Raw genomic sequence first — 15008 nt, 5'->3', positions numbered from 1 at the left:
AATATTGGTTGTATATGCTCTAAAAGTAATTGGTAAAGTATTTAGCAATTACAAATTTACAAAAAATTAACAAATTGTGATTTATACTTTTAAAAAAATTTTTAATAATTCACAATTTATTTTATTTCATAAACATTATAAATGACTAAAAATCTATTTAGAATCTATAGCAGAATAAATTATTCTTGAACTAATTTACATACGCGTATAAAGAGAAATTACACTGTATTTTTGCAAGTCAATTTAACTTAATTATGTAAGGTGAATAAATTAATAGTTTTAAGTTAATTTAAGTTGTCACACTATTTATTTCATTATAAATACTTCATTAATTTGTATTTTAACTAAAAATTGAATGAAATTACATATTAGTATTGATGATTTATAATCATTATCTAAATATATGATTATTAATATTATTAATTACTTATGTCCAAATAAATAATTATATATTATTTAGATAATAATTATACTATATGTAAATTATACTGTTAATTTCATAACTTGTATTTCATTTTTTAACTTAGTTATTCATTTATGCAAATTAAATATAAAAATAGTATGATATTATATGACAAAACTAAGTTATTGAAATCAGTACAGATATTTTATAATAAGATTATAATTATATGTAAATTGATATTGATAATTTCATAATTTGTGCTCAATTTTTTTATTTAGTTATTCATTTGTATAAAATAATTGTAAAAATAGTATGGAATTATAAAAATAGAAACAATAAATAAATATTAAATAATAATTAAATAAAAATAATTTAACATATCATAATATAAATATTTTAAATTAAATATTTTATATTTGCGAGCTGTTATGTGTTAACTTATATATATGTATATATTGTTATTATTATTACAAGACAAATATTTAGTTATGTAAAATTGTGTCATATTGTATATATTAATCACTCTATATCTTAAAATATTAATTTGTCTACAGTTCTTTCGAAATTCCGTCATCAGTAAAAGAGTTTCTTAATATACACAACAGAAAACATTTATGTTGAAACATAATTTTTTGATTAATGAATTTAGTTTTCTTCTGACATTTAAGATATTTTTTTCTAAACCTAATTTTGAGGTCTATTTATTATAATTTTAAGTATCTTGCACTTTCTTTATATATATGTATTTCTGACTGTATGCAATAGAATTTCTTTAAAGATTTTTTTCTTTTGCCTGAAATGCATCTTATAAGAAATTTAGTTCCAAAGACATAAATTATACTGATGATGACACATAAAAAATCATTTCATCTTACTAATATATTACTCAATTTTATAATATAGAGAGAAAAACATTAAGATTGAGACATTATTTTTTGATTAATGTGATATTTTTTTTTCTTCTAAGACCTAATATTTAGTTTCATTAATTATTAATTCTAAACTTCTAAATATATGTGCTCTCTTCAAATATATATATTCGTAATTTCTTGCAAAAGTAACTCCTCGAAGATGGTTTTAAAACTAGAAGCATATTTTACGAAAGCAATTTCAAACACTTCAGTTCTTAAACGTGCTGACGATGGAATAAGATATTAGTTTATCTTATAAATATTTTACTATAATTTAAAATAAATTTCATTTTAATGACAGTTATGACGGTTGTGACTATTTTACATTAATAGAAACTATTGTATTTAATAGAAACATTTTAGTAGAGACAGAGAGACAGTAGTGGATTGTAACAACAAAATTTTTATTAGTTTTTAATTAATTGCATTTTTATTTAAACTAACAAATTAACAAAACTCTAAGTTCGAACAAACAAGTCAAGTACGGTTTTGGTAAATTAACTAATGAACACTGACTCTGAACTTTAAATTTGGCAGGGTATGAGTACAATCCTTGGTACTTGCAGTATAAAAAAACTTTTTATGAATTAAATATAAAAAATAATTGCAGGATCACTGATGATGCAAATTGGGTAATATTTGAAACTACAGCCAAAAATGCAATTAATTAAAAATAAATAAAAATTTTTGTTCTTACAATTCCTTACTATTCGAAACCTCACTATTACCAAATTTAATAATATGAAGAGAAAAATATTTTTTTTGTTTAATATAACAAAAATAAATTATAAGTGAAGGTACTGTGTGTTGTAGTGGGCTATAAGTGGTATAAGTTGTTATAAATTAGTATATAAAAATAATTAAAATTGTCAGTTTAATATTCGTATAACTTATTCGTATTGTAATATCATGGAGAACTTACATTAATAACTTAAAACTTTCCGTCATATAATTCCACCTATCTAAGTTTCATTTAAATTAATTATTAATGAAATTTCTACAATGAAGTTAATAATGCTTCAACATTTAAACAAAAGTAAAAATTTATTTATCTCATATTATTAAATTTATTTAACTAAAAAAAATACTTGAATAAAATAATTTTTAATTATGATATAAAAAGTGTCTCATTATTCCAAAACAAATTTATTTTGTTATGGCTTCTCAATGGATATTTAGTCATTTAAAAAGTTTATAAATTATTTTGTATTTGTTTTAGAAACATTAATGGACTTTCAGTAATGTACCAACATTTATAATAATATGGAGAATTTATTTATATCATATTGTTAAGTTAAATTTACATGTAAAAATACAGTGTATTTTCTTATCAAAATATAAAAATTATTTCTAAGGTTAATTTTTTCTTGCCGATAATGACGTGTCTTTTTATGACGAAAGAAACTATTTAAAAGTTAAACGGATTCGAATAGCAAAGAAAGGACAAAGACAGAAATTTTATATTTTTTTATTTCTTTTTCAATAAATTAAAAATAAAACATTTTTGTCTTTGTCCTTTCTTTGCTATTCGAATCCGTCTAACTTAAAAATTATTTCATTGGGCTAAAATTAATTAATTTTGTTATGTAATCATTTAATAACAGCTTGAGCATATAAATTTATAGACTATAAACTCAATAGATTCTTAGCCATTTAAAAAGTTTATCATTTATTTTCTATTTACTTTAGAAATATAAAAATTAACTATATAAAGTTATTTTTAAAAGTAATAAAAGAATTTATTACTTTATTATTTCTTATTTAAACTAAAGTAGATGTTTGTTAATAAATAAAATGTTATTACAAATAATATTAAATAAATAAATAAAAAATCATCTGTACTTCATTTAGTTATAAAAGATTACAATAATCTTTAAAAAGTTAAATCTTGTAGTGAAGAGACCCATCGATTGTGTATATATCTACTCGATGGATTATAGTGTTTATTTCTACAGTTTTCGAATATTTTGACTTCGGAGCAAAAAGCCTTATTCTTGCTTCTTAGTTAATAACCGAGCCATTAGAAGTTCTAAGCAATACTTTAAATTAGACGTTAGTCTCATCGTTCTTGCACTTTATATTCTGTCATTTATAGTTCTTTAGATCGTGCTATAGTGAAAATTATCATATAACGTTACCTTAAAAACAACACAATTTGAATATAAAAGAACGACATTCTATAAAAAATTGCCTCCCAGCTAAATACACAATTCTTTCTAGCGATAAGATTAATTTTGGATAAGTTAGGTTTGGAGTCAGAGATAGTTAAAAAATGGCTAATAATAAAGAGATCATCACGAAAGAACATCTCTTAAAACAATAGTCGTGGAAATAAACATTGAAAATGTCACAACGAAAATTGTGGTATCTGAAAAAAACTGGATCGCTATAGACTGATTCATTACGATTATACATAAATGGAAAAAATATCATTCCGATAACGAATCATTCCAAAGAAAAGGAAAACAATTAAACTAAGGTAGTTCTAGACGCAAGCTGAAGAAGAAAATGATTAATATATGACCAATATAGAGACTCCAACTTGAAGTATTTCCAATAAAGTTTCGAGGTAGTAACATACAAAGGGGAATGGAGAATTGGGCATATCAATATTGTGACGACATAGTACGATGCGTTAGGCATTTTTAAACTTTTTCTTCGCAAAAAATAAAAAAAAGGGATTACTGAAGCTACTCAACCTAATGCGACAATATAAAATCTTAGAAGACTGAAATAATTATTCGAAGAGATTGAGATTTGCATTATATTATAACCTAGAAATGTTCATTTAATTAGATATATTTTTTGTGTTTCTTATTCTCAATTTTATTTAAAATTACGCTCATTTGCATCCTTCAAGCATGAGTAAAAATATTTAAACAACGGAACGCCTAAAGCGAATATTAAATGAAGGTTGTACGCGTATAATGCATTAATATAATGTGTAAAAAAATTTATTCATATATTCTTTTTGTATACTTAAGCAAAATTTCTATTAGCAAAAAACGAAATAAAAAAAAAAAATGGATTCATATGGAAAAAGCTATAGAAAATCAACTTAACCTTTACCTCGACCTTAACCTGCTCTTGACAGTTTGAAAGCAGCACATCATCAATTTTTCAAGCATTTTTCGAATTAAAAAATATTAAAAGAAATTTAAATGATTATGTGTTGGTGAGAACGAGTAAATTATTATGTGACGGCGAATCATCTACATACTCGTATTGACGATTACAATGCCAAGAACATAATCAATATTGACATTGAGGAACGCTAGGATATTATGGAATCCATGTCATTAATATATAATATAAAGCCATGTAAAAACAATGAAAATGTATGAGAATTAAAAATTCAGTGTGTGTGTGTGTGTGTGTGTGTGTGTGTGGTGTTGGATTTTTCTTATTAATTTCATTAAAAAAAGTCAATAAAATTTTGAGAAGAAAATATAAAATATTTTGGTATTTTATTTTGCATTAATAAGCAAAGTACAGCATTACGTGGGTTTATGTTAAGTCCGTAATGAGCTCATACTAAATCCTTTAATTATCGCAATAAATCCACTTCGCTCGTATGCGCAGCAATTTCGCGTTTTTATATGCCAAGACTGCGCGGTTCATTTTCACTCGAGTATCTTTTCTTTATGAATTCATTCCACTTTATAATCGTAGTTAATTTTAAAATTAAATTGATGGTGACGAAATTAAATTTGATGCACGATTATGTTCGAGCCAAGCAACCGTACTTCTTAGTGGCTGCGATACTTTCCAGCCATGCAATGCATGCGACAAAAGCGTTATCTCATGCAAGGATGTTAATTCCTCTTCCTTTTAATGCGGCAAGTTAAGTGGCAAGTTCGTTTAAAAAGCGCTTATCCGGGCGTTAAAGCACTTAAGCAGCTGTCATTGTTTCGCAATATGGCTACGGCTATGGCTATGGCTACTTCTTCGCAGAGGATACTCAGGCATGTTGAAAATCCTGTGCGAGCTTTAAACTGTATAATTTTCTAAGTAGCGTGAAAAAGGATATAATTTTTTTAGCTAAGCGGTAGCAAAGTGTGTTAGTCCTTGGCGAAATTATGTTGTAAATGAGAGAACAGAAAAAGTGTACCCTTTTTTAATACAAAGGAAAGTGATTGAGGAAGGGCTGTGAGCTGGAATGTTGCCTACAAACGAATGCCTAAACGAATGTTAAATGTTGAATTGGAATTATTAAGCGCACAATTTATGTCATCATAAAAAGCAGAAAAAGCAGAAATTCCAAAAGCCATAATATTTGTTAATCACAAAAGTATTAAAATAAAATAACACGCGCAGCAATGTTTTGTTTTACGGTTGCTCGGTGCGTATGAGTGATATTTTATTTTCGTATTTTCGGCACTTGCCCATTGTTCGGTGCAGCTTCAGCTGCTGTGGGAAGCTATTGTTGGGAAATTAAATTGTTGTATATAAAATACAATATATTTTGAAAATAAAATTGTTGAATGTGACAAATATTTATTATATTGTATAAATAAATAAAAATATTCTCTTTGTAGTATCTTAGAAATTGTGTGGTTTATTATAATTAATTTGTCTTTTTATTAAATTCACAAAAGTTGGAAATTTTTGAAAATCTTTTATGTTGCTCAGTCATTTGCTAAATATAATTAATGTGAGGTTTTCAATCCCTCAAGGATACTTAATTTTAATTTCATTTTAAATATTTTGTGTGTGAAATGAGTTATTATGTTAATTAAACAACTTTTATTATTGGCGTGTTAAAGTGAAATTAAATACAAAATTTTTAAATGAAGTTGTAATAATTTACACAATTCACTTAATTACAATAATTTATCTGTTAGTATCTGTGATTTATTTGGCTTTTATTGTTAATATATATTTTAGCCATTTTTATATTTTTTCACATTTCATATTCATAATGAACTGCAATTATTGTTCACAGGCTACTGTTATTAATATTCCAACAGTTCATGTCATGACCTTGCGTATCCTTGCTGTACGCATTTTAAAAAAAATTTTTTATCTTCTTTTATATCCTTGATTATTTACATTTCTTTTAAGAACTCTACAATGCTACAATGTGTGTTGCAGGAGAGTAAGGGAAGAGCGACTGATTGTCGCATCACGCTAGTTTAAACGGCGTAAGACATTAATTATCCATTTTGCTTCTTTCCTTGTAGTCTGTCGGACGCATAAACGGTTCCTGCCTATCATTTTTCACTCCTTAATGTTTTACGGTAGGCGGTGTGCGTTTCATTTAAGTCGTAATATTTACATTTTTGTTTTAGAGATAAAAAATTCTTGTCCGTTTTTGTTAACAGATTTGTTAAAAATTGCAAAAAATATTGCTTATTATTAAAGAAAAAATTATTTATCAAAGAAAATTGCCTTTTATTAAATAAAATAGTTAAGGCAGACGATTATACTAGGCAACACAGTAAGTTCTAACTTTATAATAAGTATGGATTGTAACATAAATAAATATAATTATCTGAACAATCAACTAAAAAGAAACTAGAAAGAGTAATAAACTATTTTTTTCATTATGAAAAAAATTTTGTAATTAATAATTAAAAAAAATTAAACTGCTATAAAAATCATTTGCTGACTTAGTTGGTCTATAACTGGTTTCGTTCATGATTTACAAGATATTTTAGTTACAATAAAATCGTAAGTTATTTATTTAAAACCTTATGGCTTGACTTATAATATATTCTAACCTTATATAGAAATCTAGACATACCCTCGAACTATTAATTTTTACATAGTTTCAAATATTAATTAAACATATTTAGTGTACTCTGATTAGGATCTTTTAAACCATTACCTGGCAATGGTTCGAAAACGCACCAATTTTAATGTTATGTATAGAAATTTGTAAAAATTTAATTTATATGTTAGGTTTTTGTGCTTACAGGTATTCTTGTGCAATAGGACAATGTTTTACGCATATTATATAGATTTTGCAGATCCTTGTTTGTGTTATTTTAAAATTATAAGACTTTAGCTTATTTTTATGCTTGTCTTATATAAATCGAGAAAATTTGTTTTAATTTTTTACTTCAATCTTAATCACAATAATGTATTCTAACAAATCTATATAAATTATAAGCTATTTGCTGATATATATACATCACACTAACTCTCGATGATAAGTGATGCGAAAAACAATGTCAAAAAACGAATAGCAAAGTTTCATTAACATTTGACTTTTCTCACTACTGGCTTTAATAATATATCCAAACAATATCTGTAAGATATGTTAAGACTATAAGTCTTTTAACTATATTGCATGTTTTTTACATCACTCTACCGTCTCCAATACCGTGTTCCGTCTGTTAATCCACGGACTTACCATTCGACTCCTATTATTACCGGGTTTAATAATATCTCCGAACAAGATTTTTAAGATCGCTTCGTTTAAAATTCACATAAAATTTTTTATATTACTCCCCCACTACCAATACTGTGCTTAGCTAAGGACTCTTAAGCCACCGACTTAATATAAACATCGCTTGCTTTGGGATGAAATAACATATTAATATATAAATATATATCAAAAAAGATCCTTAAGGTTCAGTCATTAAATATTTTATAACATATTTAACATGTTTAAAGCAGGGATTGCAAATTTGCATGTCATAAGTTTTTGTATGTCACATGTATAAAAATTTCTCTAGCATCCGCGTATTCCTTATTAGTATAGCACATGAAACGGTATAGCGTCTTTCGTCAAAAAGGTGAGAATATTGTGTCTTTTCTGTTACTTTTTAAAACAATTATTATTAATATCATGTTTTAAATAAGCCAACATCTCAGCAACAAAAATATTGCCATATGTTAATAAAAGAAATTACCTCAACTGACTCCGATACTTCAAGGATTATGTAACGACTGTCAAGGATTGTAATTTTAAATGGCATAAAAAGGGGATACTTCTAATATTTACATTTAAATTTAAAATAAAATAAATATAGGCTTAAAAAAAACATTAATAGGTAAACTAATTTTTTCAATCGCTACTCAGTACAGAATATTTGGTCACCGGTGCGTATGAGTAACATTTAATTATTCTATATGAATATATGCTGAATTATATTAAGATTTTAGTCAAGAATTTTTTTTTTTTGTGAAAAATATATGTAATTTCATATTAATTTATTCAATTAAATTGTAAAGTTGCCCAATATAAGCTGTTGTAGATTTCATATTTCGTACAATGTACAAAATAGCTCAATTAAAATAAAAGGTTGAGTACGTATGTTGAAAACATAAATATATATAAAAATAAATATTGCCAATTTAAAAATAATGTGATTTGCAAAATAAAGGGAATAAAGGGAAAATAAAGGGAAAAATTCGACATACTAAATTTTAAAATTTTAATATATAGCATTTCAGTATTTTTATGATAGGAAATAAAGTGGTTTTATCAATTAAGACAATGAACTCTATTTCACTTTCATTTATTCATTTTTCATTCACTCATTTTTTTAAATTGATATTATATACTACTCTTTACCAATATACTCTTTATCAATATGTATTATATACCACTTTTTTGATGTTGTGTATTGTAAATAAACTAGTAAATTTAAACTCATTGTAGTCATAGTGCCAATTAGAATTATTTACAAATTAATCTGCGTCAGTGCACTAAAATCACCAATTCAGATCATTTCCATATGTTTCGATTAGCTCTGAGCTTCGTTAGAAAGTATATGAATTACCGATTTATTAACTAAATTAAATTATGTGATAATTGAGAAATAATTCATTTGCATGATCTTCGGTGTTTCTTTTACTGCTTTGTTCCTCAATCAGTGCACATAACTGAATCTAAATTAAATATATGTTGTTGTTATTTTACAATGCTATATAATATTTCATATATAGCATACAATGCTATTACAATTCTATTATTTAAGTGTATATAACCACAGAAATCCGATAAAGCTATATAAACTACAGAACTTCAATAGAGTAATATTATCTTTGATCTAAATGAGGAAGAAATCTTTATTTGGTTATGAGTAGAAATACAAAAAAAAAAAAAAAATAAAACAGTGTATATGTTGAAACTTTGGTGATAAATCTTAATAGCATTCAGGATTTGGGAATTATTATAATTAGTTATAGTCTTCATATTAATTAATTTTATTTCGAATATTCATATTTTATTTCTTTAGGACAAATAGTCTGATTGGCGATTTCAGGTGTTGTCTATGACATGGAATCATGGTCCAGTACTCTGAACTGAAATTCACAATAATCTGTTGTCAAAATGTGAACAGAAAAAATTATATGTTATATATTCGATGACAGTTGTTGCTGGTCTGCAAAAATCTGTTGTCTATTTGTGATAACATGAAAAATGGAATGCTTCCCAGTCGATGACAAACGTTCCCGGTCCACAAAAATCGGTTGTCTATTTGTGATAACATGAAAAATGGAATGTTTTTTCAGTCGATGACTGATGTTCTTGGTCCACAAAAATCTATTATCGAATTATGATAACATGGGAAATGGAATTTGCCTCAGTCAGTGACAGAAGTTCCCAGTTAAATATTCTAATTTTGGCAAACAATCACAGAGCATATGACTAAAAGCGTCATTCGCTTTCAGGCGAAGACGACAATTCATCTCTCCAGATATATAAGATAAGATAAGATCAAGCAGGTTATCTACTAGCAAACCCTTAATCTTAATGAGCAGAGACATCTCTACTTATGGAATCTTGTTTTTTGTTTTGTGTTTGCTTAATGTTTATCAGAACTGGTCATTATTTGAGTTCAAGTGAGCTTGGAGCTTAAGGTTATTACTTCAACCTACCCTAATCTAGCTTAATGCTATAAACAGATTTCAATAAATTAGAAAGTCTGATATTCAAAGCATTTTTGTTTTAGTTTTGCTTTAAGTTAAAACATAGAAATTATCTTGATAATATAGTTATCTCTATAGGTATGATATCTTTTTATGTATTACGAGTATGTGTTGCATAAAGAGATTAAAAAACCAACTTAAGAAGAATTCACCAATAATCGAAATATGTAAAAAAGCTGCCGACAGTTGAAGAATTAAATTTGCTTTGAGAAAAAATCTCATTAGGTTAATTTGTAATTAAAATAATGGCGCGCATTTGAAACTCAGCGTGGATAAGTAAAGCAAAAAGTTGTCACAAGTTTTTTTTTTTTTCTAAAAAGAGATTTTCTTAAACTGCTTGAAAAAGTTTACAAACAGTTTAAATTACAAATACAAAATCAAAAGAAAATCTGCAAAAAACCGAGAGTTTTTCCACAGTAAGACAAAGTGGTTAAAATAAGTCAAAGAAACACTCGTTAAAAAAGAAATCCGTATGCAAGTGAAGTACAGCAAGTAATATTAATTAGCCAAGAAAAAGCGATTACGGAAAAAGCCCTATTAGATGAGGAAGACAGACAAACAAAAAAAAATGTAAATAAAGTTGTAAGAGTTAAAGATACTTTAGAAGCTTTTATGCTCCTAATTTGCTACTCATTTATGCAGCTACAAGAAAAGTAACCGATAACCGGTTCATTGCTTGTTTTGAACCGGTGGCTCATAAGTTTGTAGTAAAGTTAAGGTATCTTGCAAACACTTAATTACTTTTATGTGATATAAAAGTGATAGATGAAAGCTTACCTTAGTTTTCTAACTCGCATCACAGAAATAATTACAAGCATATTTCCAAAAATGGCGGCAATTATAATGAACAGCATAATCGCCGCTTTAAAGGATAGTATCAACGTATCCAACCAATCGCTGTTCTCACCATTGATGTGTGCATTATCGTAGGTGTCATTGATGGTAGATGCGGCTGCACCCAACACTGTAAGATTCCAGTCAGTTTGTGCAACACTCGCATCCAGCACAGTCAAAGGATATGCAGAGAGTGCAGCTGCTGTTGTTGCTGTTAATGTGTCAAATGATTGTGGAATTGCTGTTGCATTGGCAGATGCTATAGTTGCTGCGATTGTTGGTATAGTCTGCTGTGCCGTGTTGCTTGTAGACAGTATGGAAGCATTTGTTGTATGCAACATAGCAGCTGCTGTTAAGGCTACCGCAGTGGTTGTGAGAGTGCGTGCTGTTAATCTACACAATGTTGATGTTCTTGGCGGTATTGACGATGTTGATGGTGTTGATGATGTTGATGACGGTGATAGTGTTGATACAGTTGTTGCTGCTGTTGCTGTTGACACTGTCGTTGGTTCAGATAGATACGATGAGGTGGTTGTTGGTAAGGAAAATGTTGAATTTCTTGTTGCTGCACTGCACTCAGTTGTGCCGGCATCAGAATATGTGCCAATTGTAGTTGCATTGTTTGCTATTTTAATTCTTTTTCTGCGTTTTGTTTTAATTTTATCTGTAAGTTTAGTTAATTTTATTTTTCGTCTTAAGGATGTTGTTGTTTTTGGTACAAGTGTATTTGTTGTTGTAGTTGACATTACAAAAAACTTTTATTCTTAGCAAATACTATATGCACTATTCACACTACACTTTCACGCTTTTAATACAAGTTATTTACTTTTATACTTAAACACATATTTTTAATTATTTGATTTATTTTTTTTTAATATTTAATTTGCATCACTTTTATTTTAATTTTGTTTTAATTTTTAATTTAATTTTTATTTGAATTTTGTTTCAAATTTTAATTTAATTCTTATTTTAATTTTAATGTAATTTCTAATTTATTTTAAATTAAATTTTAAATTTATTTTAAATTAAATTTTAAATTTATTCTAAATTTAATTTTTGTTTTAATATATATTTTTTAAATTTTGTATATGTAATTTAATTTCATAGAACACACGGCGTATCGGCGTATGCTTCACCGCCATTCAAATGGGTTCGCGCGCGTCTCGTGTCCAACACCGAAACAAACTGCCGCAGCCACGGAAATTCATTTGGAAAAATGCCGCTGGACGTTGTCGTCGTATTTCTTGTATCGTCGACACTTCTGCTTGATCGCCGACCGATGATTTCCGTTGATCGGCCGTGATAATGGAAAAAAATCACTTTATTTTATTTCTTTGGTTATTAAAATATCTGTTCCGCTCTTCTTGCCGTTTGGGTTTGATTGCTTTGCTATTGAAGACTTGCGTTCTGCATGGAGAAGATTTTGATTATTAAAAAAAAATATTTTTTATTCTAATTTCTTAATAAAAAAAAAATTGTTTTTTAGTTTATTAACTGATTTTCACATTATTTCTTTCAGTTCTTAATTATAAAACCATACTGATTGTTTTAATAATTGAAAACAAATAAAAATTCACTATGAAAATTTTTATTAAAATTAATGCTCAAAACATTTATAAAATTTAACATTTTATGAGTTTGTGATTTTGCTAGCTAAGGAACTAATTTTTTAATTTTGGTTTTTGTGTACTGAAATGTTGTTTATATCATTTTTACAAATTACAGGGTAATGAATATTTTTAAACTACAACTTGTAGGAAACTTCTTTCTTAATTCAATAATTGCACAATTCTTAGCAGAAGATAATCGGGTATGGGATAGATCCTCGGCATGCTTTTTTGTGGAATTATAATTTATTTGAAGTATAAAATATATATTAATGTTACAATATTCCCTTGGAGTTAACGGATATCCAAAAGCATAGTTTGGCTTATTTATTTACAACCTTTAAAAAGCTTTTTCAAGATTAAAAGAGCTTTCTCTCAAGTATCTCAACTAGAAGCGTTTTTCGGGCATAAAAGAGCTTTCTCTCATATATTTCAACTAGAAATGTTTATCAAGCATATAAGAGCTTTCTCTCACGTATCGCAACTAGAAGCGTTTTTCAAGCATAAAAGAGCTTTCTCTCACGTATCTCAACTAGAAGCGTAAGTGAGAATATGAAGATTTGATTTTCGCAACTTAACGTTTGATTAACGTTTGCTTTAAAGAAATTCAATGATGCCACCTGCAAAACACAGCTGTGAAATCCTACACTTTACGATTATTGCGTAAAAACGTGTGAAATGCTACTAAAGAACGCAGCTGCAAACATTCAGATGATTGAGCTTTTATTGCAAAACTAGATTTGTAGCTGTACTAGGCATGGATCACTATCGTATAGTATGTTTGGAGCCTTAAATGGCAAAGTGTTAAGTTTTACAGTCGTACGTGTCGTGGGTCGATTTTCAGAGCATCTAAAATGCTCATTGGTAAAATGATACCATTTCTGGTTTTTAGTACCTCTATATAAGTTTTCTTATTAATAGAATATGAAGAATGGTAATAAATAGTATATATTTGAATCACTATAATCTGGATATAATGATTTGATTTCAATTTAAAATTTTCTTGTGAAGTTCGAATTAGTTACCCAGTATAACTATCCTAGTACCCAGTAGGGTGTATCCTAATAATACACCCTCGACTTAAAAGATATATTTTCTTAAAACTCATATTATAGATATAGTGAGCCTCTAATAATGTGGAACTACTGCTCAGTTTATATATCGGAAAAATAATATAATTTTAATTTAAAAAATATAAAAAAGGAGTCAAATGAGGTCAATTACTTTTAAAACAATTATATTATTCTCCCAGTGCTGTACCACTTTTTGTTAAAATTAAATTTAACGTTTGTTCAATATTTTTTAATATATTCTATATTTCGACTCTCCTTAGGAGTCATCAACATGAAAAATTGTTCAGACACACATCTTACGGGCAGTTTTTTTTTAAATTCATTTTTTAGTACTGTTTACAAGTACTTATAGAAGTGCTAGAAGAAATAGAAGTGCTGTTTTTATTTTAGTAGAAATTATTAAAATATATGTCATTTTAACTCCTTGTTCCTTGGTACGTCTAACAGATACTTTGCTTCTTCCAATGTATTTATCTGAGCAGTGTAGGTTTTTACTTCAAAATTGATATAAGTTTAAGTTCTTAGATATATTAAAATGTAAAGTGGCATTTTTACGGACCTATTCTGTGCACTTGACAGATTTGTCAAATTCTTTAATAAAATTTTTAATTTTTATATAGCAGAAAGCTTTTTGGTATTCTGGACAGATCTTGACAAATTTTAAAGCTCAAGTACCTAATGCTTCTCACCACACTATGGTGTAAAGTGTTTTGTATAGAAAACTGTTCGTAATTGTTCATAACTGTTTTTAAAAAATGCTTGTAAAGAGCACATATTTTAAGTTGCCAAAAGCATTTTTCTTGCATTCAAATAACAATAAAATATATGCTTGTAAAGAGCGTATATTTTAGTTAAGAATATTTGTCATGCATGCAAAAAATAAAAAATGCTTAAAAAGAGCATATTTTTAAAGTTGTCAACAGCATTTGTAGTATTGACAACTAACAAGGAAAAGAGCTTTTTATTTATGTCACAGAATACCAAAACCTTCACAGCAGTCAATTTTGACAAGTGTCAATGTTTGACAAGTTTATAAAGTGCACAGAATAGGTCCGTTAATGTCTATAGAAACTTATTTGGTAAATAAATGCATTTTAACAAGTTTAACAATCTTCATATCATTTTTGTGTGGATTTTGAATAGATTTTGATTGGATTTTAAATAGATTTTGAATGCATTTTTGAATAGCTTTTGAGTGGATTTTTGAATAGTCTTTGAATAGGTTTTGTATAAGAAAAGTTGCTGCGTGCAAAAGAGTGTGGTAGTCTAAACATATTGTTACCATATAACATGG

At 27.2% G+C, this 15008-nt stretch overlaps 1 protein-coding gene across 1 annotated transcript in view; it reads right to left on the bottom strand.

Annotated features, from left to right (window-relative positions):
* The window catches only part of LOC119685423 (octopamine receptor beta-2R), a 28630-nt gene extending 17233 nt beyond the window's left edge, over window positions 1-11397 (bottom strand). The window contains exon 1 of the mRNA XM_038099693.1: window positions 10978-11397. Coding sequence (XP_037955621.1) covers window positions 10978-11375 — 398 coding nt within the window. The 5' untranslated portion in view covers window positions 11376-11397. The remainder of the gene's footprint in view (window positions 1-10977) is intronic.
* Between the last annotated feature and the right edge of the window lie 3611 nt (window positions 11398-15008).

Source organism: Teleopsis dalmanni, chromosome 2, assembly GCF_002237135.1.
Source record: "Teleopsis dalmanni isolate 2A chromosome 2, ASM223713v2, whole genome shotgun sequence".
Classification (NCBI taxonomy): domain Eukaryota; kingdom Metazoa; phylum Arthropoda; class Insecta; order Diptera; family Diopsidae; genus Teleopsis; species Teleopsis dalmanni.
This window is presented reverse-complemented; position numbering and strand designations above follow the sequence as displayed.